This window comes from Onychostruthus taczanowskii, unplaced genomic scaffold, assembly GCF_017590055.1.
Source record: "Onychostruthus taczanowskii isolate IOZ18803 unplaced genomic scaffold, ASM1759005v1 scaffold14, whole genome shotgun sequence".
Taxonomy (NCBI): Eukaryota; Metazoa; Chordata; class Aves; order Passeriformes; family Passeridae; genus Onychostruthus; species Onychostruthus taczanowskii.
Window position 1 is genome coordinate 11,114,042 of NW_024498573.1, and position 26,224 is coordinate 11,140,265.

The window sequence follows — 26,224 nt, forward strand, 5'->3', positions numbered from 1 at the left end:
TCCCACAGCTTAGGCAGCAAGTCAAGCTCACAAGAGAAGAAACTGGCCTTTCAATAGGGCTAATCCAGTTCAACATCTCGTTCCACTGACATGGTTTTAGTCCAGACTCCTATGGGTTGGTAGTTGGTTAGCAATCTGTGCAAGCAGTTTTAAAAACATGTTCATAATTGCCTATAATTAGAAAAACCCAAGTGCTTATTACAGGCAGCTTCACCAGCTGCCCCACAACCCAAACCCAGAGTATTCCCAGCGTTGCCTGGATCAGAATGTGGCTTTTCCAGCTTTATCAGAGCTCTGGCAGAGCTGACGCTCACTCAAACTCACCAGAGAGGGCTGGCTGGCTGGGACATGTCATGAAGTCATCTTATCTTTGAGGAATTGTGGTTTTCTGGCACCTACCTATGCTTTATTCTAATATAAAACTATTCTCAGAAGCTTTATGGATGGCTCTGTAATTGCAGTCCAAGAGTCCTTGCCAGAACAACACTGCAGATTCCAATTTCTATATGCTGTAGTTATGTTTTCCACAGACAAACCTGCAATGAGAACAAACATTTCTGCTGCAGCTCCAGTTTTAGGCAAGGATGGATCCAGAGGCACTGACTGGGGAAGGAGCAGTGTCCAGTTCACCTTAATGAAGTGGGATTTATATATGCATATAAATGTGTATATATATATATATATATATATATGTATCTTCTATGTATATAAATATATGTGTTTATATAATTTAAATTATGGCTTCAGATGGATCAATAAGTTCATGCTCTGGTCCCTTAATGTACAAAGAAGCTTTTTTGCTGAACTTTTCAAGCTTTAGACTGTGTGCTATGAACTTCATGAAGATACAGAAATGCACTCTCTTCACTACATCCCAAAGTCATTTCCATATAGGGAGTACCAGGTAAAATATGGGACAGAGAATCCCACCAGACCTTCCCAGAGCAGAGGGTGATGTGGTCAAGCTCGCTCACCTAAATTATCCCTGAGAACAGGAGAGCACAGGAATCCATTTGTGGTACCTGGAAAACATCCCAGCACTGAACACAAGAGAGGAGGAGACTGGAGAAACAGAGAAAAGTGAGAGAAACAGAGAGAAAGTGAGCACAGGGGTGGGAGTGCAGCTTCATCCACCAAAACAATCTCCCTGAACCTCAGAGTGTATCTTACAAACTTCAATTCCATTCTGCCACACCAGTAGGACTCTGCCTTACCATGAAATCATGTGAGTCCCTCAGCAGGAGCAGAACCCAGGCTTCTCACCTTCTCAGCACTCCTCCTAACAACAACTTAATTTTTTTAATACCTTACTACCCTCAGGAAATCATGTAACTTTTCCAGTCTTTCATAGCAGCAGTCTAAAGTATAACTGGCAAACAATATTAGCACTTCCATTTTCTTGTATTTAATAAGGATTATGAAGTCATATCAATTAATGTGGTATTTTAAAAAAGCCACTAGTTCTTTCTTATTTTGACATAGAAGACAGAAACTATTTCTTTCCAGAAGATGTCTGTTTTCAGTCTAATTCATCCAGATGTTAAATATAATTATGCGTGCCTTTGGGCTGGGGCAGACAGTAATGCAGTATCCAGTTACTACAGAACATTCCACTGGAACAAGAGGAAACCACCAAATATACAGAAGAAATAATACATTAGACTGCTCTCTTCCTTGGGCAAATATTGCATTCCAGTATTTTCCCATAGCTTTTGTTTGGGCAGAATTCATTAGTGTTCATGCTTAATCTCACTAAACATATCTCTGGTCTCCACAACAAAAAATGAAAACATGGATTAGTAGTTAAAAATAATCTGGAAATATCCAATAGTTACATTAGAGCAGGTTCAGTGGTGGGGTGGGGGTGGCTCAGAATTAGAAAATCAGAAAATGCAGAAATCAAACCCTTGGTCTGCAAAGAGCATCACAGAATCACAGAATGGTTTGTGTTGGAAGGGTCCTTAAGGATCACCCTGTTCTACCCCCTGCCCTGGGCAGGGACACCTTCCACAATCCCAGGTTGCTCCAAGCCCCATCCAGCCTGGTCCTGGACGCTTCCAGGGATGGGGCAGCCACAGCTGCTCTGGGCTCCCTGTGCCAGGGCCTCACCACCCTCACAGGAAGAATTTCTTCTCAGCATCCAAACTAAACCCACCCTCCTCCAGCCTCCCTCCAGACAGGCTGCAGGATGGGAAGGAGATGGCAGAGGAAAAGTGCTGGGGGAAGCAAAAATTAATTCAGTCCTGGGAAAAGGCAGCACTCAGAGCTGTTGTGAGAGACTTTCCCTGAGCAGGTGAGTGCAGCACAGGTGCTCACCTCTGCTAACAGGTGAGTCACTCAGAGAGCAGGGGCAGTTTCTGTGAGACCGTCTGCTGGGTACACACAAGCAAGGCACCGAGGGATTTCCTGTGTGGAGCACTTCATACCACCCAGTGCCCATCCACACAGAAAGGTGTGAGCTTTTGCAGATCCTCCTTTCTGTATTTAATCCATTCTACAGAAATTCCCCTCTGAGTTCCCAAATCAGTCCTCTGTAACCTGCATTTCACTATTAGCCTCAAACATTGCTTGTGCTGGAGAATCATTAAGTACATTTTGTATCAAAGCAGCTATTTCCTCTGTGAAAATGTCTACCTGCCAGACCCTTTACCTGACCCATTTAACACAGACGTAGATTTTATTTATTCTAAAAACCCCAGATAATCTGCACACTCAAGGTTAGAGCAGAGCTCCTGTGACTGTATTAGACTCAGGTGACACTCCAGAATGTCCATGTCCAGTGCAGGGATGTGATTGGTCCCTTACACACCACAACACACTGATAATTTTAGCACTTTAAAGATAATTTTTCTGGTACAAATTCAATTCTGTTCTCCATTATTTGGTTACATTCACACATTTCCCTAAGAAAGTGCCACCTTTCACAATCAGAGATCCCGAGGACAAGCCCTGAAGTTCAGGTGGCCTGGCGCAACCATGTGTGCCTAAGACAGCTTCCAGCCCCAAGTTAAACATTTCAAAATGTGTTTTTAATATTTTCCAACAGACATCCTGCCCCATTCTCTGTTTCCAGGCTGGCTGATACAGAGGGTGCCTCAGGTGGGAGCACGTGGACTTTGGCAGCAGATGCCCCTGAGAGCCGAGTCAGCCCTCGGTGGGGAGAAAGGACTGACAGAACAGAGCCCCTGCACCCCTGTTTGCCAGCACTTCTGCTCTCACCACCACCCACCAGCCGTGCCTGCCCTGGATGGGCTGATGCACCAGGTTTGGGTCATCCCTCCCCAGCAGGACCACGGGCTCTGCCTGCCCCAGGCTGCCCAGCTGGGATGGCACCTCCTCTTTTGCTGAGACCCCCAAACCCCCTGTGAGCAGTGCCACGGTGCCATGAGCACCCAGACTGGCACTTGTGCCACGAGGCCACAAGCACCTGGCACAGCCGGGGGCAGCTTGGGCACCCAAACCCATGGATCACACAAACTGCACCAAACCCTGGGAGGGCCAAGGACACGTGTGGTGTTCCCCAGCTGCTCAAGGGACCCTGCGAGGCAAAGGAAAATCTGCTTGTCAGGAGAGACGAGTGACACCATGCACTGTGGCCCTCAAAGGTCTGCAGCTGGGATCTCACTGAATCCCTCCCCAAACACAGGAACTTATCCACAGGCTAAGGAGCAGCTACTCAGACCATGGATCAGCAGAATCGTGTTCTCCAGACTTACAGCAAACACAATATAAACACCAGAGTAACCAGAATGTTCTTGTCATTCTTCTTTTGCACAAAGCAAATACCCAAACAGACAGCACAGCAACTGCTGAAGGCAATATGTACCAGGTACAGGCATCTACAACACACACACACACAGACAGACGTACACAGACGCTCATACAGAGATGTTGTTTGGTTTTGTTAGAATCACAGAACTACAAAATGCTTTGGGTTAGAAGGTATCTTAAAGCTCATTCAGTTCTTAAAGCTCATCCAGCTCCCCCCTGGCTGCCATGGCATCATGCCACCTTGCACACACCAGGTTACCTGTCAGCTCCAGCAATCTGAACGTTCCCAGTGAGGACAGACAGTGCCCATTTTCTACCTCCAATATTCTCTTTATAAAACAGAAGGCAGTGCTCTGGTCCCAGTCCCAGCTGTGCCCGCAGAGATCTCACAGCCAGTGAAGCAGAGCCTGTGCGGGGCACAGCCTGCCGAGCTCCCAATGCACTCGGTGCCAGAGGCCATCCCCATCTCTCACCCCTGCAGGGCTCTCCACACACTCCGGGTTCCAGAGGCCATCCCCATCTCTCACCTGTGCAGGGCACAGCCTGCCGAGCTCTCCACACACTCCGGGTTCCAGAGGCCATCCCCATCTCTCACCTGTCCCCACAGCCCGGCCCAGGCCCAGGCCCGGCTGCCGGGCCGTCGCGGCGCAGGGTGACAGCGGCGGCACTGCCCGCTCTGTGGGGCACAGCAGTGACAGGCAGAGCAGCAGAGGCAGCGGGCCGGGCCGGGCCGGGCTCTCGCTTTATCTCCCGGTCAATCATTAACCACGGCGCTGCTCCTGCCGAGCCCTGGCTGGCCGCCACTCCTCCCACGTGGGCACCGCTGAAAAATTCCATGGAAATGTTGCCAAGGCCACAGAGGAGAGACCAGGGGAGGCCTGTCCACCCACGGCACTCCTGTGCATCCCACCGGGCTGTCCCCACCCCAGCAGCATCCCCTCTGTCCCCGGCCTGAGGTCACTGCACACGGACCAAGGGCCCTTGCTCTGGGGCAGCTGAGAAGCACTGCTAGACAAAAACGAATTAAATCCAACTGAAAGTAGTTAGGTTTAATCCAACAAAGGACTTAGAGCTGATTTTCTTAAAAGATTATGTACTGTTTTCTTAGGGGGACAGAAAAAGGGCCGTACAGTAAAAGTTAATGCAGCTCAAGGCTACTAAAGCTGTGTTTTATATGCTACAGTTTTTGTTTCGTGGGGCTTTTAAATTATTTCTAAATATTTTGTTCATGAAAGTGCACAGAAGGCTTTCATCTGTGTTGTGTGATTCTGGATCAACTCAAGCCTCTGCAATAAGTTCTTCCTGCGTCCAAATATATGTGATGAAGCCCAATATAATTTATAATGGCCTTATTCAGTGAGATGAATTCCCACTAGTTTCCAGATGGGCTTAAAAAATAAGCTGATTTTGTGGCACTATTTATTCCCCTCAAACTAAGCTGGATAATGCCATGCAGGCCAGAGCTCTATGATTTGTTATGTGCGGTCTCTCCAGGGAACATTGGGCATTCCTTCCACATTTCCCACAAAAATAATCTGCTCACCTGTGGCTGTGTTGTTTTTGCATGTTGGGAAGGACAAAAGTGGTCTCCGGTGGGCCATGGGCTGAGCCTTTGGGCTGTGCCAACACCATGCAGAGAGCTTGGAACTGCCTTTACTGCAGAGCAGCTGCACAGGACAGCGATCCTTCTGCTGGTAGTCTCAATCCACTTCTCCTGAGCATGAAGAGCCTCTGGTACTGTTCACTGATTATTCATTTAATTGATATTTGAGGTTTTTCTGTGAGCAACCACACAGGCTCCCCTTCAAAGTCCTGTATACAAATAGGCCATCCCACAGCTCGGTTTTTTTTCACCAACACATGTGTTCAGTAACTCCCCAAGTATGGACAAGGGCTCCTGAGAAGTTACTCAGTAACTAACTCAGTGTTTAGTCATTGCATTTAATGGTATTTTCACACAGCAGTGGCTTGGTATCTGATCAAGTGTTCTGCAATGGGAGGAAAGGGGATATTTCCAGCAGCCCAAGAAATGAGAAGGAAAAAAATCCTGCACTGAGGAGAATAAGGCAAATCTGAGCAATTCTCCTGCCAAGTGATGAGCAGAACTCTGGTCTGGGGCAGAGCTGGCAGAGCTCCTCTGCACAGGAGCTTTTGTACATTCCTTTTGCCAGTGAAACATTGGTGCAGGTCTTTCACAGAATCACCGCTTTGGGACAGTGCTGCAGACAAGCCTGGCCTCAGTCCTACAGGAATAATCCAGGTTCCAGCCTACCACATGAGAAAACAGAGGAAGTCAAAGCCATCATTCCTCTCTGCACCTCAGAGAGTTAATTCACCAGCTCCTGCCTCTCCCAGGACTGCAACAGCTGAACCCTGCAGCAGTTGTTCACCCTGGGGAGTTTGGTTTGGCTCTGGGATTCATCACACATCTTTGTAAGGTTTGGCCCTTATATGTATAAGGAGATTTTTAAAGACATTTCAACACATCAGAACTGTCCAGACTTTTCCAGGCACAGCACAGTGCCTGACTGTCTGTGAGACAGCTGTGCAGACATCCAAGTTCAAGGGTCCTTCAATGAAGTGCCTCTTGTATGTTAATTGGGAATGAACAACACTCTTCTTACCACACTCTTGTCAGGATAAACTCATTAAAAACTGTGGGAATCTTGAAAACAAACACAATCCCTGCATAACCTCAGGGGCTGAAAGCCTCTGCAAGGTGCAGAATGTCACCAGATCACCTGAAACTCAGCAGAACTGCAAAGCCTTGTGAAAACAGCCCTGTCACCACAGTGTCACCCAGCCTGAGCTCTAAACTAGTGGAAATTTCACCAGTAACTCTCACTAATGCACAGCACTCTGAGTGTGATAACAGCATTCACCAATTATAAAATATTCCCAACTACAAATCACGTGTTCCAAATGCTCCTCCTCACTTACAAACCAGTTGCCTTGTAAAGAAGTTATTAAATGCTTCATCTGGTCTGCAGCCCTAGTGGTGTGCATCTCACAGAGTCAAATTGTTCCCAGGCTGGATTCCAGGAGGGCTCTGCAGTCACACTCACACCTGGAACACTGAGCAGAGCTAACAGGGGGCAGGTGGGAGCTCCTTTAGGGCCCCAAGTAAATCCACGTCACAAGTATTAGCAATTAAACCTTCCCACTGCCTTCACATGAAGTACTCTGTATTTGGGCTGAATAATTGCCCTTTGCTCTATCCTTGTATTCAGTCACAGGGTAAGATGTTTAATGACTAATAATGACTGAATGAGATGTGATGGGAACATCCCCAGAGAGAGAATTCACAGCTGCTCTTGGCAGTTAAAAACACTGGAACACATTAGTGTCAGAGGACGTGACAGAAGCAAGAAAAACCTCACCCCTGTACCAGCCACGAGTGCTCCACCATCCATTGATCACTACTAGGAAATAACCAAAGTATTCTCAGGATATTTACAAATAACAAAGTTGGCTTAGGTTTGCAATTGACAAACTTATGGTAACCATAATAAACAGGGCCAAGAGTTAAAATAAACAAGGGATTTTATAACAGCAACAGAGCTGACATTCATTTTCCTTGTCCTTTGGTACCTAAACTTTTTGAGTACATTGATGTGTTTTCAAGCTTTTCTTCACACCCCAAACTATTTATATACATGGTGGATTTCTTAGCTGAAAGCTAAGACTTTCAGGAAAGCCTTGAATTTTTACAGCTGATGCTTTCAGAGAGGCATAAAATCTCATTACACCCTTGATAACCATGTCAGGGGCTGCCATTGGCACAGCTTTCATTTCCGAGCACTGCCGCAAAACTGCTTGAGAGTAGAAAAGCAATAATTAGGATTATAGGCCAAAGTTTGCATCTTAATGCTACTTTACAGGTTTGCTGCCTAATCTGCACTGTGCTGGGATGTGTCCTGCACTCATGTGCAGCTCCTGAAAGCAGGAATTTACAATTCTGGATAAAACCTGCAGCCATCAATGCTCAGCACAAGCAGGGCTGATGTCTGCTTCCCCTTTGCTGGCACCCCCCGTTCTGCCACTGCCCCTTGACTGCCAGTGGACAGTGCCAACACCACAGAAATGTGTACAGGCAGCAGGGACAGCAGAGAAACTCAGCATCAAAATAATGTCTCATGGCTGTGACTGGCTCTTCTCTCAAAGAGTCCCAAATACACCAAACCATTGCTGGCTGATCCCCATAGGCAGGATAAAGTGAACCCCAGTGAGGGGCTGTGGGCAGGGCTGGCCAAACCCCTGAGCCCTGGGGGCTGCTCCCAGCACTTCTGCCTTCCCAGCCTTTTGTCCCAGGTGCTGGAAAGTGCAAAGTAACACAAATAGCAAATGCTGCCCCTAAAGCTCCCTTCAGCCAGAGGGCTGTTACCTTTCAGGGATATTTTCATTCCTTGGCATCAGCTGGGGTACAGATGGCTGTGCAGTTACTCACTGCAGAACTGGGTCAGCACTGATATCAAGGAAAAATAAAAATCCTGGGGTTTAGTCACCAAAACCGTGCAAGTAACAGCAGCCTAATGGACAAAATAATATCCCTGAGAGATCTCATCAGCCCCTCTCTTCACAGATGGGGCTGCCCTACCTAGGGACCACACCAGGACAGAGGACTAAGGCAGTGTCATTACCAACACAAATTCATTATTTTTTCACTAGAATCCAATAATTCCTACAGGAGTTAATCCTTCTGCATGACCTTATAACAGTACACAACCACCTTTTTTTTCAACACTGCCTATTATCTGGTTCATTTGTAATAGTTTATAGAAGAAAGGTTGACAAAGTCACGACTATTGTTCTAAGTCATCCTGATGTTCCATGGATCAAAGACAGGTCCCCGTGTTCCTTCAGTCCCTGTTTAATACAAAATGTTCTGCAGCCAAAGCAGCTTAGGGGAGTTTTCTCTCCTCATGCTTCTTCCAAGGCTGGTTTCCCAATTCTCAGCACTATAAGCAGTTGCAGGGAGCAGGGTTTTTGGCTGCAGCATGGAGCAGGAGGAAGCAGCTGTGTGCTGGGGAAAGCACACTTGCAAAAAACTACCTTAAATTGATATGGCTTCTTTTAGTCATGTGAATCTTCACCAGGAATTTTGACTGAGTAAAGTTACATGATTTGGCCCTGGTGAAATATATAAAGGTAGATTTTTAGTGGGAACAATCAAATCTGGAAGCCTCATTAGAAAATAAAACAAATATTTAGCCAACCAAATTTTGTTTTTCCATGTGAAACCATGTTGTAAGCACATTAAGTACTACACCAGCAGTGTCTGGGCTCTTTGAACCCATAGGAAAACCTTCAGAGGATATCACACAGCACTGGGACATTTCCCTTTCTGATTCAAGGGGCTGTACCAGCCTGGATAAATGGTTTTAATTAATTTCACTGTTTAATATTTTTTTCTCAAAGCAGCTGAAGTTCATTTCATATGGCTCACAGACCACCAGTGATCCCTGGGCCTCAGAGCAGAATCTGCTCAAGCCATTTAAATGGAAATGTGTCCAAACTGCTGCTGGAAGGAGAGAGGTTGCCTTCACCCCTTCTCTCCCCTTCCTCCACACCAGCCCTGCTGCAGCTCTAGAACTTGAACCCTACTGAGCTGGTTCAGTTTGCTGATCTGGCAGAAGCTGATCAGGGCTTCTATTTAGTTTCCTGGTGGTTTATTGAGCTGAAGGTGTTATCAGAGTAATTGGGTGAATTCTGAGTAAATGTCAGGAGAAAGGAGAGAGAAGAGAGAGGAGAACGCTGCTGAGTTTCCTTCAGTATGAAAAGGAGTGTGGGCATGAAACATAAAAACCATCAGGGCCTGTCCCTCCAGCCTGGATCCCTGAGCTCATTGCAGAGGTGTGTACCTGGAACACAGATGTGTATCCAGAACTACCATCAGAGATTTACCAGAAATCTGCACTCAGTCTGATAATGATTCCATACAGATTAATGGCCAAAACTCTTCTCTTTAAAAGAGAGAGCCTTCAAAAAAGAATCAGGGCATTTTGCTCCGAGAATGTGTCATTCATCAGAAGTTGGATGCTCTCATTTTCCCAGGTATTTATAAACCCAGAATTTAAACATCACTTTTCACTACACTGAAAAAATGTGTTCAGGAATTTCACTTGCAGACAGGTATTAAAAGAATAGCACAAGGTGCAAATAAACAGCTCCCATAGGAAGGGTGATCTGTTTGTTTCTTTAAACACTGTAAAATGCCAGAGAAGTAAGAAGAGAGGGACATGATGGTTCCCCTGGGACAAGGGTCCAGCTGAAGAGCAGCAATGCGAGCTGCTGCCTGCTTTTGTCATCACCTATGTGCTGCTCTCCTCTGCACTTGGAGAGATAAATCCCTAGGGGGGCTCCTGGCAGGCTGCACTGCAGTTACAGAGCAAGGCAGCAGCTGATTCTTTGCTTTCCCTCACAACACTCCAGCACAATGGGGCTTTGTTACAGGAGGCTAAATAAATCCTGTGGTCATTAGATGCCAAAGAAAAAGGAGCATTACACAATGAAGTTCAAGATCCAGAGGAGGGCAGCTCTGCCATGGTCCCAGATAAACCAAGGTCCAGCAGTGGGGAAGGGCTTAGAGCAAAAATGATTGGGGGACAACAGAGATACAGAACATAAAGGTCTGGCTTTTGAGGACAGACTAATTTAGGATAATGATAACCAAGGTACGGCAGTGAAGCTGCAACCCAGCAGTGGGGAAGGGCTTAGAGCAAAAATGATTGGGGGACAACAGAGATACAGAACATAAAGGTCTGGCTTTTGAGGACAGACTAATTTAGGATAATGACTGACAACAGGTATTTCTTTCTCATGTGCTTTTGTTTTCTGCAGTGAAGCTTTTAAATGTGCAGACCCAGCAGGATCTGATCTATGTCTCTGCAATGTGGGCTCTGGGTACGGACTCCTCCTTCCTGGAAGTGTTCAGGGACAAGGCTGGACGGAGCTTGGAGCAACCTGGTCTAGTGGAGGTGTCCCTGCTCAGGGCAGGCTGGCTGAAGCTAGGGATCTTTAAGGTTTAGTCCAACCCAAACCATCCTGTGATTCTACCAAAGTAGCTTTTGAACAAAAAAAAAATCGGGCTGTCTCCCAGTGCAACTTGAGCACATATTTTCACAAGTAAAAGCAATATTATTCTAGTAATCAAACAGTAAAAAGGGCCTCAGAGGGCTCCAAGCAAACCTGGCTCATTAATAACAGAACATTCAGATGTGATAAGAGTTAGTTTGGCCAGGAGTCTGGAAATGCCAGTTAATCATTTAAATTCTGGGGTTTCCCTGAACTTCAGAAGGCTTTGGGATGACAGAATGTTATCAAAGACATTTTACACTTAATATTTTAGGAAGCACATATTTTCTTTTCTATGAAACATTCCGTCTGATAAGAACCTCATCCTGCAAGCCATGCACAATGGAAATTTCCAAACAACTTTTGCAAGAGTTTTCACTATAGAAAGAAGCTCAGGAACAAATTTCAAGATGCGTTTCATGTGGTAAAGTTGCAGTAAGTCATTAACAGAAAACAGGATTCTGAAAAGGTGTCAGTTCTGAAAGTCCTATGAGGGGATATACAAGATGCTACACTTGATCTCTGCTTTTCAAATTTGATTTTACATAAATTAGAATAAGCAATTTTCCTACATACCCACGTGGAGTTTCATCTAATGATGACAATTAACTTACAAACCTGGAAGAGGCTTCCTTTTTACTTAGTATGTGCAAATTCCTTTTCCCATTCTGTTTTACATAATTTAGGCAAAATTACTCACTATTTTATATTATATATATATATACACATATACGTATAAAAAGAGAGACAGAGAGACAGAGAGAGAGATAAAGGTGCTGACACAGAGTTGAGGAAAGCTCCTCAATGGACATATTCGGGGCTACACTGCTGTTTACCCACTTTCCTGCAGTGAGTTAAGTGCAAAAGGGAGCAAGTTGTTTATTTCCAGTTCCCTGCCCCATCGACCAGAGCAGATCTCCCGTGTTAGATAACTGTGCCCCAGGCCAGCTTTGTGGGCACTGCCAGGGTCATGCTGGGTTATGGTCACAGATTCTAAAGCCCGAGACCTGAGCAGAGCAGCAAAAAGCTCAAATTCCCTTGGTGTGGTAGAAGAGATCCTACTGAGCCCCCCCAGCCCCCCCGAGGCACCTCTGAAATACACCAAAGCAATTCCACAGCCCATGCTGCTTACCAGGGACATGCAGGGATGGAGGTGTCTCCTCTGTGCTGCGGATCTGCCTGGGGGACAGGAGAGCAGCTGGTGCCAAAGGAAGGGCAAGGAGGGACTGGGACATCCCAGAGTCACTCACATCCAGGCACTTCTGAGCTTCACTCTGTTTCTGCCTCTGTTGGATCTGTGGGGCTGTTCAGCCCTTGCTGGGAAATGCCACGTGGTAGAAATATTAACTGAGCTTCCCAAAGAACAGATGCTGCTTACAGAGAAAGTCAGGGCCTCCAGTAAATCAACTTATTGCACTCAAGGGTTTGTAGGGAAGTCTCATAAGATTGGAACTGGAAACTCAAAATTTTGCACAAGTAGAAGCATGAGAGAACCTTGTCAGCCAAGATCTGCCTGGAACTGCTTTTTGGCATTGTCCCATCACACACATCTTCAGTTTGACAAATGAATCAGTTAAGCAAGAATTGCTTCAAATCATATCAGAAATCACTTTTTCAGCTTATCTACAAAAAAACCTTGAAAGTACAGGATTTTGGTTTTGTGCCAATTTCTCCCCAAATTAATCCCTTTCCCCCCCAAGGTTTTCACAACCATCAAAGAATGACCAAAGTGTACGTGGGAGGCAGGGTAACCAACAGCCAGTGACTTGGCAAGGGCTGCCCACACTCCTGAAAGGGGGACACTTTTTTTAGGTGGTTAATTCCTGCTGAGGATTCCCAGCAGCACTGCAGGCAGCTAAAGCAGCAAACACCACGAGCACACAAACACCACGAGTAAGAACTCTTACCCCTCTGATCTTAGAATTAAATTGTCTTGGAGCACCTACAAATGGTCTCCAGCATCAGGGAGAGGTGAAGGAAGAGGGAGGCAGAGAGAGGAGCAAACTGCACACCTGCCACAACAACCACACTAGGCCTGGAGTAGACAGAAATATGAAATGTGTGTCTGATCTTCAGCTGGAGGGACCAGAATGCACAAATCCCTCAGCAATGGGAGCCATGTGCCATCATGGGGAGCAAGCCCAGCATGGGTAAAGAAGCATTCCTGGCACAAACCAAGGAATCCTATCAGAAAGAAATTATTCTGGGCTGTTCTGGGCTGGAGAGCTCAACAGGGCAGCTTGGAGAACAGACACTGGGCATTCCTCAGGACAGTTCTGACAGTGTCAGTAACTTAAAACTGCAAATGCTTGGGTTTCTGCAATTTATGGTGAAAAGTAAGTAGTTCTTGAGTCTTCTACAAATGAGCCTGTAAAATGGCTTGTGATATTTTTAGATACCAGAAAATTCAACTGTAGCAATAAAATATACAGCCTGGTGTGACCATTACAAAGGCAGAAGAGCAGACCCCAACAATTAACTTCATGGGGATTAGTCACAGAAGTCTGATAAACCCTTGGGTCAAACCTTTACATTTTACAGGCTCTCAGATTGTCACAAAGCTCACCTCAAAAAAGTATTTTACTATCTAAACCATTTGTTTCTCAACCCATGTAAAGGTTGTTGACAATCTAAAAGTATGTATTTATAATTTTGTATTAGTAACTTTTTTCCATATAAAAATCCCTTGCTGATTTATACTGATTATCATAAAAATTATTAGCATGAAACATTTGCTTTGAGGCAGGACTGGTATTTTCTTAGGTTCAGTAGACAGCCCAATGCATAGTTACATCTGGGCAGGTGAAGAACAAAATGGTGTTTTTAAATTCTGACTTACTCCTTTCCTGTTCTTGGAGAAGCCTGTATAGTAACTGCAGCAAGTGCAAAAAAGCTCATGATCCAAGAAATAATCTTACATAGTTTCATGCATGAAATGCTGCACCCAGAATAAACTCCCAAAGAGGAGAAATGCCATTTCATATTCATGATGAAAAGCAGACAGGTCTGTTTATTCCTGGAAGGTTCTGAGTGTATCAGCATTGCTTCACGTTTCCTGCCATTTATTCTGGCAAATGTTTATCCATGACTGGAGTATTCCAGCTGGAAATGTATGCATGAGTTTTTTTTAAAATCATCAGATAAGTGTTGCAGCTGTTTAAGAACAAGTCTCAGGATAACACACTGTCCTCTCAAGGTTGAAATAAATAACCTGACAACCCTTTAAAGGAGCACTCTTCCTTTACAAACTAAAGATATGGCATGGAGCAACTACTGCCCCAAGTGCTTGGGACTGACTCATTGGTGAAATCTAACCCTAAATTTAGGACTGAATTTTAATCCGTGAACAATCACTTCACATAATTTCAGTAGAGACTCGATGTATTAAAGTTTCCATGAAGTCAATCCACAGCTTACAAAGTTAGTCTTGAAATTTCCTTTGTGTTATTTCTGAATTACCTCCTTTATAAAGAATTAATTCTTTCAGATTTAACTTTTTTTAGACTAAACTGCAGCTCTGAGAAAGGTATGTAAATAACTCAAGGAACCCTTCTGACAGCTCCTCTTCCCTCCAACTGAACGTGGCACTGACCAAGCCAACAGCAGTTGCAGGGCATGCTGGCACAAGCCCAGGTGCTACAGCCCCGAGAAGAACACCTCAGCTCAAACCAGCCAATTCAGACAGTTTGTTTGCTTTTACTGTGTGGCAGAGGATCACACACACAGTAAATACTCAAAATTTTGATCACCAATGAGAATATCATACATTGTATTCATTCAGAACCAATTGCAGACCAGTGCAGAATTGCCATCATTAGCTACATGTGCCAAATCAAAACATTCAGTCCTCAGTGTCTGTGAGATCACACACAGGACACTCACAGGTATGTCTTCTGTATGTAATCATTTGTGGAAAAGAACAGTTTTTCCTTGGAAAGACAGTTTAAGCCTCAACAGAAGTAATTCTCAAGCCTTCCAACTCTAAAGTCATGCTGTGCAGTTTTTCATCCAGTTCTTCAACTTTTAATTAGTTAAAAGGGGAAACTCCCAGTTTAAGGACTAACATTGCCAAATCAAAGCAGATGCTGCTTCATACTCTCACAGGGGATTAGAGCCTGACATTTGGTGTCACACCATGTAAAAGGACACTGTTATCAAAAGGAAACCCAAGAACACAGATCTTTGCAACTGAAATTTCTGTGGAAAAACATCTGAAGAAACAACTGGAATTTAAAAACTCTACAGTCAGCTTCTCCTAACCCTTTCATTTAAAAGGTTAGACAGCAATTAAGATTTTCATATTGATTTAACCAGAACAAAGCAATTAACTTTTACATTTCCAAAGTACTTACTGCAAAGTGATCAAGAAACAATGACTTTTACAGTCATGATACAGGCTTTACAAGTAAGAAGTTCTAGTAGTAGTTGTGTCAATTTTCTGCAACTATTTTTGTTCTATATTGACACCTGCTGACCATTTCTTCTGACTAGTCAGTTTTACTGTATCACAACTTTAGGCATTAGTTGGCCAAATATATATATATATATATATACACACACACACACACACACATACTAATTGGCCAAATAAACCTAGGATTTCAGTCAGATCTCCTTCAAGGACTTACAGAGCAGGTTTATATATTTTATCTATACATATATTGCATACATGTGTGTGTATATATGTGCCTGTATTTGTACACATACACACACATTTACAAAACTCCAGTAAGTTCTAGACTGCTCATGTCTGCTGAAAGAAGCTTTGACAAATTTCTTCAGAGCACAGAAAGGTTTCTGCCATTTTAGGCGTGTGCAAGGGAACAAAGTGTCAATAGAGAGTTGTAAACAACTGGAAAAAGCCTTGTGTACTGGAATGGTGCCTCCTGTGACTACTGCCCAAGGAAAGAGGCCATGGGGTCATCAGGTCTCTGTCTCTTCATTCTGTAGGCCTCCATCTCCTCTTCTGTTGGCTCCCTGGTTTCATACTGGCTGTTGTATGGTCTCTTCCTCTCATCTAACTGCATGATTTCTTTGATGTGGAGAAGTCGAGCTTCTTCAGCATTGAGAGCCTGAAATGAGAGCAAAAGGAATAAAAAAATCTGCAGTGAAAGTTAAAGCACACAAACCCAACAATGAAGGTTTGTCTTTGATTCTTGTATGATGGACAAGGAGCAAGCACAAGGGTGGGATAAGCAATGCACATCTGTCTGGCTCACTCACAGCACATTTCACTTAATGCACATTTTTTAGTATTTAACATAAAATGATGGTAAAATGCTATTTAGTAAATAAGACACTACAATCTATTTCCAAATGTCAAAATCAAGTAAGAAACTCACAGGACTTAACCTAAAATATAAGTGTGATCTAGCAAGTGCAAATGAATTGTTCATTATTTTTTGTTTTATGTTTGGGGTTTCAATTTTTAAGTGTCATGCGCGATCTCATTCCTCAAACTATTACTGTTGCTGCTGGAAAAGAAGTTGCATTTGTACCCTGCTTTAATTAAGCACAGTTTTAACAGATTTCCTCTCAGAGTAGCCTGAGGCAGGCTGCTGTGGCCAGGGGAGCACACTGCTGCTCAGCAGTGCATGGCTTGGGGCATGGATTGATTCCATCAGCTGTGAGACTGGGCCAAGCCTGGGATACAAAGTGCTATGTTAAGATTTAACACTGCCTTTGAACTCTCCCTCTTGCTTCAATACACAAATCATTGTATTCTTCCATGATTTTATAGACCTACAGGTGTAATAGGTGCCTAGACATGAAATGTTCTAAGTCATCTAAATTAAGCCTTCGAAACTAAATACTTATTGAAGCTTTGCCTGAGGAATAGGGGATGGACTTTTGAACATCTATAGCATTTAAAATTTAATTTAGCTCAAAATTAGCATCAAACTACTCCATGGTATATCACCAAGAACTACATGATAGGCTTCATAAAACTGATGCTGTAAAATATGTCATGTTCCTTTTGCCACAAAGCCACTGAAGATTATAGTGCACCTTTTTCAGTTTTTCTTGCTTCTTTTTCTCTTCACCCTCACTGTCAGAATTCGAGCTCTTCTTGTGCTTCTTCTTTTTCTTCTCTTTCTGTTTCTCTTGGTGGATCTGTAGTGTGGGAAACAAGTTACTGTTAAGATTCAACTTGCCAACATTCATAATGCCCAAACCACTAAATCCAAATTTCCATTAATGCTATTTGAGAGCCTGGTTTTCAATGGAGATGTTAATGCTCTAATAATGCAGTCTAGTAATTTTCAGGCTGATTAGGGCTCTACAGAATTTTGTAGATAAAATGTTGAGAAGAAATATCTGTCTTCCTGAGAAAGGTAAACATCCTACCTCCATCAGTGTTTTGGGTTTTGTCATGTGTTCTTCCTCCTCAGGCTGCTCCTCCATTAAACTTGCCTCTGTATTCTATACAACAGACAAGAACAAGGATACCTTGTTACTGACAGTATCTGAAAGGGGAAGGACAAAAAAAAAAAATCCCACAAATCACTGAAAAAAACAGCCTCCCTCAAAAAGCAAAACAGTCTAAACCTTAAGTAAGAATATTAATGCTTTTTAGCTCTTTCCACATGCATAAACAAGAGAATACTTACAGCAATTTCCTTCCCAGCTTCTCCTGTACAGTAGGAGTACTTGACAAAGGAGTGACAGCACTTGTAACCCCACTTTCCTTCTTTCCAGTATGAACCCCAAATGCACTGCAAGAGAGCACACCACACAGTTACTCCTGTAAGAGGCAGGCTAAAATTTATTCCTAAGCTGATGTCCTGGTAAGTAAATTAATTACTTAAACAGTCCAAAAGGAAGCTAAGAGAAATACTTTTGCTATTTTACATGAACCTTACAGGTACACTGTCAAAAAAGAATCACAACAGGATGTGGTCAACTTATATTCAAAGTGGAAGGTGAATAGAGTAACTTCACATTTGGTTTAAGATTGCCATGGCAATTCCTCAAATTTAAATCACAATTATGACAATTTGAAGTTTCTCCTTAAGAGACAGTGTCACATTGACACAGGAGAAATGTATTTGGTGTATTAATTAAATTGTACTGCATCCTCATATACCTCCAATGGGATGGTATTTAATTTTAAAAAATTTTAACACAACCTAGGACTTACTGTATGGTTGTTGATCTTCACATCCTCTTCATACTTAGAACAAGCAATACCTTTCTCCTGTCCTTTGATGACTGTTCCACACCTAGAATACTCCACATAATCTTCTGTTTGAGCTAACAGCAGTTCAGCTGGGGGGGCATCTAAATGTTCTTGTCCGCCATACTAAAATGGAAACAGAAATGACACATAATAGTTTTGGAAAAAACTTACCTTTTATATAGTTAAGCAAACATTTCAAAAACAGCACCTTTGGTACCCTGTCAAGAAGGCACAAAAGTGGACAGTTTAATCTTTAGTGAAGAGTTAAGACAGAAATACATCATCTCCTATGGCCACTGTGGTGTCTTTTGGTGTTTAGTTTTGCAGGGTTTTGGGGCATGTGTGGTTTTTTGTTTGCTTGTTTTTGTTTTGTTTTATGCTTGGAGAATGACAACAGTAATACCCCTCACTCAAAGCAGAAAATATTTAGAGACCAAGCCGAAGACCAGCTTGGGTAGAACCAGAACAATACTTCCTGTACCCCTCCAAACTTGAATGTGGACATGGTTAGAATCCAAATGGATTATTTAGTTCTTTTTCAGTTGTCCAAGAATCAAGTTGCAAAATATAAAATAAGTATTTATCTAAAAGACTGTACCAAAAATTTGTGTTGAAAAGAAATTCAGATTTCTTCAGTGGAGAAATTCTGACAGTTTAGGGAAGAGTTCCCAATAATATCAATACTAGCAGACTTTCAAAGGTTCCTATACTAAATAAAACTTATCAATTGATGAGATAGTGTGTATAAATATAAAAATATTTTAAGTGTAAGCTGCTCCCTCTCACGTAGGATGAGTAATCTTACTTGCTCCCCAAACCCAGACTTCAAACAGAATTCCTATTAAATAAACCCAAACACATATTACCTTCTCTAGGATGCTTTCTTTCTGCTGTGCCTTGAAATCTTCTTTTTTCACTTTGAAAGATTTATAGAGGAGTTCTAATTTTGTAGGGTCTGCTTGAAGATGAACTTCAGAGCCTTTGTCGTAAGCCTCCCAGGCAAACACTGCGTACACAAGAGGTTCCACTCAATACTTTAAAACTGACACACATTCAAATTACATCCTTTAATTCTAAAGCAATTTGAAAGAAGGTCTTGATCTGCAAAGATTTATTTATTTCTCTTTTGCAAGAAAGCAGCATTGTTAAGTATTTTAAGTCAATTTCCTTCAAAAACCCCAACCCCAAAGCCCACTTACGCTGGGTCTGTGCCATTGAAATGGTATCGCCTGTGTAGCGAACGAAGTTGTCACCTGCATAACCAACTCTGCAGAAAAGAACACAATTCTTAGCATTTGTAACGTGACTTCCTCTCAAACACAAACACAGAAGTGCAACAGACAAGTAAAAATTCTCTTGTGCACTAGGAATTTACAGAAGGAGAAGAAGTTGCATTCAACTCAATACATGGAACAAAACCTATGCTCCCTGTGAAGCCATGAAAGCATTAGGCAGCCACTCAAAAACTGTGATGTCTGTGCTCAAGGGCCCCATGGCACAGCCCTGGAGTTCTGTCTCACATGCCAAGCACTAGAAGTTAAACTTGGACCTAGTTACACAATAAATATGCATAAACTGTCTGTGATATTCCAGCACAGTGATTCTCACTTCTGGGTTTCTGACTCTTCAATCCAGACCCAGCATATTTTTATATATATATATTTTTAATATATATATATTTTTTTTTACAGGCTGAGTTTAAGAAAGCTAGGGATACCTTTACTGCTCTCAGCAAAGTGAGACATTTGTGCACAGCCCTTGAAGAGATGCACAATCAGCACATGAAGCACACACTGAGGATCAAAAAATGCTAGCAATCCAATTCCCCACTCTTTCATCTTCCCAAAACCACTGTGAAAAATTTACAATCTGAATCTGCAAAGTTGTGCCAGAAATTTATATTCAACAAAGGTTAAATTAGGACTTGATAGAGAAGCAAAAGCATCTGCATCTAACAAAAAGAATTGACTGGCCTTACTCTAGCTGGGGGCAAGGAGAGGTGGAAAGAGCAATATTTACTATCATTTAGGTACTGCCATTCTATTTTAGGCAGCAAGCTAATCCAATTACTGCTCTCTCAACACATTTTACTCACAGCCTGTTTGCTCTGTATGTTCCCAGCACAACACAGGTCAACTGTCTGACTTGGGCTTCAAGGGAGACAGCCAAGCTTGCAGCCAAAGGCCAGCCCATGGCAGCTTTCATTAAGCTATCTAGACAATGCAAAACTTTCACACCTTTTCTATTCAGAATCCATTAACAGAGGAGGAGATCTTATTCCTAATTAAAATATTTTGTTATGTACCACAAACTCACCACGCTAGCCACCAGAACCAAGAAACAAGGGATAAAGTTTAAATTTGGTTACTGAAATATTTTACATAAATATAACTATTGTTTGCAGGCATCACCTCTAGATGCAGCAGTGTCTTAGCCCTTGTACAGATAATTACACTAAACATGGTCCACATGTCCCTGAAGATTAAGGGTCAGTCAGTATTACAAAAATACCACTTTTATATACTAAACCAAAATGTGTTCCTAAATAAAAGTTTTTTTCTAGGTTTACTAATACGTGTACATGTAACTGACTAGAGATTCATTAGCTAAAGGACATACAGGTAAAAGAAAATATAAAATTATTAATATAATTTTTAAGAGTTTTGTTGGATATACAAGCATGACCTCATTTTAACTTACTCATCTGGATTCTTGCCTGTGTTGGCATAAGGGTTCTCCCTCATTGCTCTTGTTTTGGGATCATAATAAGCTGAGTTTGGATCTAGATTCCTCAAGTACTAGGGAAAAAAAACAACATAAAAAACATTTAATGATTATGATTTTGAAAGAACTGAGGTTACTCTTGCATCCTGCGGTTTGGATGTTTTAAGTTCTATCTGTGCAAAACGATGACCTTGATGAAGTCAAGGGCAGGAGCAGAAATGAGAACAAACCTTAACTTTCAAACCCCTAGACCCATAAACAAAGTCATTAATAACTGAATGTGTAATTTGTTGAAATTAACTCTCAGGAATACAGAGGAAGATCTGCACAGAGCCCTTTACTCACTTTGGCAATGTCTTCCCGAATACGTAGGTTTCGGACTGTGATGCGTCTTTTGGAGTCAAAGTTCTGCCCAGGCATATCAATGTCATCTGCATATTTGTCTTCATCTTCATCTTCACTGTTATGATCTCTTTCCTGAGAAGAAATGGAAAATTTCTAACTGAAATAGTTCCTTCACTCTGGAGACATGTACAAGAATCTGACTTTAGTGGTTTCCTTAAAACTCTGCAATCCCTGTAGTTACAAGGTGGCACGGTTTAGCTGGGCTTAAGTGTGCTCTCAGGCTAATCTAGCATTCAACACTTCAGCAGCACTCTTGTTAAAGAATCTGCACTTCCTTCTATGGAAACAGTTACCCAAACTTAACTATGATGTATTAAGAAAATAGTTATTTTGGCCAAAACATACCAATCTAGCTATGTGCTTGCATCTCTAAGGTTTGACAACACATAGGAATTGAAACAAAAAGCTTCTTTATGACATCCTGCAACCTCTGCCCAAAAGAAGAGGTAGGCAGTGGCATGGACACAACCCTCAAACCCTTGTGCCACCCCTGTTTTACTGCTCCACTAACTACAGGTTCTTTCTTTGCCCATGGTGTGATGCAGTGGGTAATCATCTTACTGTCTGTGAATTTGATTCCTCTTCTCCCCACTGGTGTCTTGGGGAGTTCTGCAGCAAACAAAGAGCACATCAGCAGAGAAGACAAGACAGTGGGAAAAGGCAAGATGGCAGGGATACAAAGGGCAATCAAAGCAGAGCTTCATGCTGGATACAAAATACAATTTACCACTGGCCCCAAATGCAGAAACACTGCTACACAACATTCTAGCAGAATGCTCTTAGCTGTCTCTGTGACACACAAACTTTGGAGAACTTTTTGCAGTATCCCCAACAAAATTTCCAATTCTTTGCAAGAACAGCAAATTCTAAAACTGCTGCTGTTATTTAGAGCTTGTTACACCTTTGAACACTGAGGATTTAGACTGTAACATTTCATATCTGGTAAATATAACCAAGTTGCAACTCTGAAAGCTTAAAAATGATTTAAGGAGATACGTATTCAAGAATTTAATCGGGATTTACAGGAATACTAAGCATGAAACTGAAGGCAGAATTAAAGTTTGACAAACACAGCCAGATCTAATTTTTTTAACCTGCTTAGTCTTTAACTGAAAAATACTTGCAGCAGTGAAGATGGGAACAGCTGTGAGCCCTGGAACACAGAGCACCACTGACTATGCAAATCAGTCTCAGTCCTCTCCCTCAGAGACAGTTCTTAAATTTAAGCACACTTTCCTTCCTACAGTTCCACTGATAAGCAGTAAGCATACAGAGGCCAACAGTGTTTGCTTCATAGAATGGGCATGAAAAGAGGAAGAATCTCTGCTGTTGGGGAGGTCAAAGCACTGTAGTCTGGGCTGGATGGCAGATGGAGCTCACTGTGCCATCTAGTGACAACCCACGGGGGGACAGCACAGCCTCTGCAAGGAGGCTTTCAAAAACCTACTTCTGACCAGTAGCAATCTCTGGTTTTTCCCCCATTTTGTAAGTCATTGCACAGTGATTCTATCTTAAACCAATCTGCTTCTTCTTAAGGAAACACGTTCCTATTCCAATTTATATTAAACATTACTAAATCAGTGCACAGTCATCACCTCAGCACTAGGCAGACCATCCCAATCTTTAAATAGGTGACAAGCATTTCAGTACATGAGAAAAAATTACTACATGGAAAACAAGCTCTTCTGACCCAAAATTCCATGTCAATAATTCCAGCAACAATAACAATCACACAGAATTTCTGCCTGGAAGGAGAACACAAGGAAATTCTCATTTGAAAGAATATGCTTCAAGTTCTTGAGTGTGACACAGAACATGCTGGTGGTAGGAAAATCTTTAAATTACTGAAGGGCATAAAACCCAATAGCAGACCCTGTATAGAGAGTAAAAGAGTCAAAAAGCAGAAATAATCTGTTTTGTATTCATTCAGCCCAACCAAAATCAGATTAGCTAAGTTTACTTACCACTTGCTCCAGCTTCCCTGATGCCAACTCCTCCTGAAGCTTTTGGGCTTTCAGTGTCCGTTTGGCCTGTGCAGCACAAAAATGCATTTATTTAAATATTCTCCTTAGCACCAGATCTAATATCAACAGAGCATACTGCAAGTGTCCCTCCTCCCAGCCCAGCCACACCAAACACTAACTCTCTCCCCAATAAATCACAGCCCCTACGTACCAAATCAACCTTGGAGTACTCCTCCACAATCTTCATGTGCTCCTCTGGGTTGTAGCCATTCCATCGGTCTCGCTTGCCGTCGTAATCAAACATCAGCTGAGGCTGCACGTGCTCATCTGGGGCAATATTCATGCCTGTGTATTTTGCTCCAACTTTCCTGGGTCTCTGAAAGAAAAAAAAAAGATGGTTAGATCAGTCCATTAGGTTACTCACTCACATATCCTTTTAAAATACTATTAATCAAGCTCCTCTAAAGGAAGTTACATTCAGCACCGTAAGGCTGTGGATTGTAAATAAATGCAAGTAGTTCTGTGCTTTTATGTAGCACAACTGACTTCAAACTCAATAAATTCCTGTTTATATTTTCTACAATTAAGGAAGCAATTCAAACAGTCTCTGGGGGTGGCTTCTACCTGAGATGAAGCAGGAAGACAGACACACCAGCACCCGAGTTAATGAAATTATTTAACAATAACATTTTCAGCTATTATTTCAGATCTTGTTACACACAGAAATGATGGATGACACACTGAATTCCATCACTTTCCCCCTTCATTAATAATTTCTTCAGAAATTTCTAGGCCGTCTCTCACTATTTGTAACATTTTCCAAACCAGTTTTTCCAAGCCCAGAGTTTCATCTACAGGCAGCTGTTTTTCAGAGATTAAGCTCCCGTGGCAGCCCAAGGCACTGAGTCGGGCCAGAGGCGGGTTACCTCCATGCAGTCCTTCCTGCCGTGGGTGAGCGCGCCGCAGTTCTCGCAGGCTCCCTTGCGGTACCGCGTGGCCACGGCGTGCTGCGGGCAAACACAGCGTCAGCGGCACGGCTCACGGCCTCCCGAGGAGCGCCGTTGTAGGAATGCGCCCCCCAATGACAGAGTGGCAAAAACTAACCTCTGTCCCCCAAAAAAGGAAAGAAGCCCAGAAGCTTCTCTCAACTGTTAGGTGGAAAGCCACCTCATAGGGCCTCAGGGACTTCACCAAACACCAGAGAACACCTAATTGGATAGAAGCCAAAAAGTCCCGCTTGATCAATCAAGTAGAAAAGAACAGAACAAAGGAGAAGAGGGGCTTTTGTGTGAAGTGTTTCTACCAGGGGCAGACCTCTGTACCTGGCTCGAGTTTTTGTGTTTGTTATTTTGCCTTTATTAAACCCTTTTTGTTTCTAACACCACAGCAGAAGCCATCCTGCTTATTTTATGCCCCCAAGGTGTAGCTGAGCTATCCTTGAGTGTATTAAGTGTTTTTCTAGGGCTTATGAGAACTGGCTCTAGGACAAACAACTTAATACGCCGTGGCTGCACCAGGCTGAGGGAGCGCCCTCTGCCCTCCCCAGAGCCCGCGCAGCCGCTCTGCCTGCTGGATGAACGCCGCCGCCCCCTCCAGACAGCTCCTCCCCGCGCCACCAGCCCAAACGCACGCCCTGAGAACGGCTCCGCGCACCTCCTGAACGCCTCGTTTGTACCACTCTCCAGAGGAGCTGTACTGCTTCTGCTTCTCTGGCTGAGGTCTCTGATGCTTCAGCGTGGGTCTCTTGGAAGGATCTATGTACCAGGGCACTGAGGAGATGTACTGAGGAATGTGAGGGTTGATGTCTCTGTAAAAGATGTTGTGCAATGAACACGGGGCAGGGAAAAAGCCCAAAACAACTCAAACAACCAACCCTCACGTTAAAGTTGAGGAGACAATAAATAAAGAAGTTGGTACAAAGCACTACAAAATAAATACTCAGCTTGACAAACAGACTTTGTGACTTTGTTGCCACCTAACTCACCTAAACTCCTATCTCCAAATCAAATGGCTTATTCTGTGTAATGTTACTGAGCAAAAAAAAAAAGCAACATTTCTCAGAAGCAAGAAGCCCTGTGAAAGCAAGGGAGAGGCAGCAGATGAGGTACACTGTGAAAGAACCCTGTGCTATGTTTTGCTCACTTTTAAAATACCATGTGTTATTAGCTTCATGGATGGGACTTTTTAGCAGAATTGTCAGTAGCTGACAGAAAATAAAAAACAAACATACATTTTTCTAGAAAGTATCTCATGACTGAAATATTAAAATACAAAGATCAGTTATTTATTTCTACAATCACTCACACACTCAAATCACGTGTTACCCTCACAATTGCCCTGTAACCACAATACAAAAGGACATTTTTCCTCAGCAGCTTTAGAATATCCACAGCTTTAGTAAAACATACTTTCCTTCTTCATCCACTTCAGCAGGTGCATTTCCAAGTTTTCTCTGCTCTTCTAATTCTTTCTTTTTCCTCCAGTCTTCCCTTGTCATCTTCTTTGGTTCCTCCAGGCTCACATCAGTTGCCCCTCCTGCAGGAGGGGCGTTCGCTACCGCACCTGAGGCCATTTTGGCTTTTTTCCTTAGCAGAAAGAAAAAAAATAATTAGAAAACAAAACAAAAACCTTACAGATCAATGCCCTCTGACATCACAGCTCTTCAGCGTGATTTTGTGTCACCCAGTGAAATGAGCTAACTCCGTATTACGCATTCCTGACACACCTCTGTCCTGACAAACAAGCCCCACTGAACTGCCTCACTGTTAACCCAGGACCTGGGCCTGCGCCCACCCCGGAAGAGACGCGAGAGAACCACCGCGGGGAAGCAGCGCCAGGCCCGGGCGCAGCGCCGGGCAGGGGACACCAGCACTTGCTCGGAGCCTACAGAAACCACCCTGCCGAATCTCCTGTCCCGAGTCCCGAGTCCCGAATCCCGGTCCGCTCCCCCAGCCCTGTTTACCGGCCAGGCCGCAGCGCCGCCCCACAATGCCCCGCGGCCGCGCTCACTTCCGGGGCGGAGCCGCCTCCCCGCGTCCTCTCCGCCCCGCCCCGGAGCTCGCGTGCGGCCGCGCGCGAGCGGCGCGCTCAGCCAATCGGCTGCCGC

The 26,224-nt window shown here is 43.4% G+C and overlaps 1 protein-coding gene across 5 annotated transcripts; it reads right to left on the minus strand.

The window, feature by feature from the left end:
* Positions 1-14,597: 14,597 nt before the first annotated feature.
* On the minus strand, positions 14,598-26,127 carry SLU7 (SLU7 homolog, splicing factor). 5 transcript variants are annotated; one of them, XM_041397714.1, is made up of 16 exons: positions 26,081-26,127; positions 25,527-25,703; positions 24,772-24,925; positions 24,045-24,125; positions 23,330-23,494; positions 23,119-23,184; positions 21,716-21,763; positions 21,095-21,226; positions 20,726-20,823; positions 19,225-19,292; positions 18,892-19,031; positions 17,987-18,148; positions 17,457-17,561; positions 17,194-17,268; positions 16,855-16,959; positions 14,598-15,917 (listed from the first exon to the last, which is right to left on the minus strand). In XM_041397714.1, the coding sequence occupies exons 2-16, from the start codon at positions 25,688-25,690 to the stop codon at positions 15,738-15,740; spliced, it is 1,743 nt and encodes a 580-aa protein (XP_041253648.1). In that variant the 5' UTR covers positions 25,691-25,703; positions 26,081-26,127; the 3' UTR covers positions 14,598-15,737. The 5 variants fall into 5 exon arrangements, with proteins under 5 accessions (XP_041253648.1, XP_041253649.1, XP_041253647.1 ...); XM_041397715.1 differs by lacking the exon at positions 26,081-26,127 and adding an exon at positions 25,882-26,057; XM_041397713.1 differs by lacking the exon at positions 26,081-26,127 and adding an exon at positions 25,844-26,057.
* Positions 26,128-26,224: the final 97 nt, after the last annotated feature.

Excerpts from the sequence above, each read along its gene's own strand:
- SLU7 (XM_041397714.1), bottom strand. The coding sequence starts at position 25,690 with ATGGCCTCAGGTGCGGTAGCGAACGCCCCTCCTGCAGGAGGGGCAACT. Across the intron at positions 24,126-24,771 it reads ACAAACGAGGCGTTCAGGAG|CACGCCGTGGCCACGCGGTA; the intron begins GTGCGCGGAGCC and ends GTTTGCCCGCAG. Across the intron at positions 21,764-23,118 it reads CAGGGAAGCTGGAGCAAGTG|AACTCCCCAAGACACCAGTG; the intron begins GTAAGTAAACTT and ends TGTTTGCTGCAG.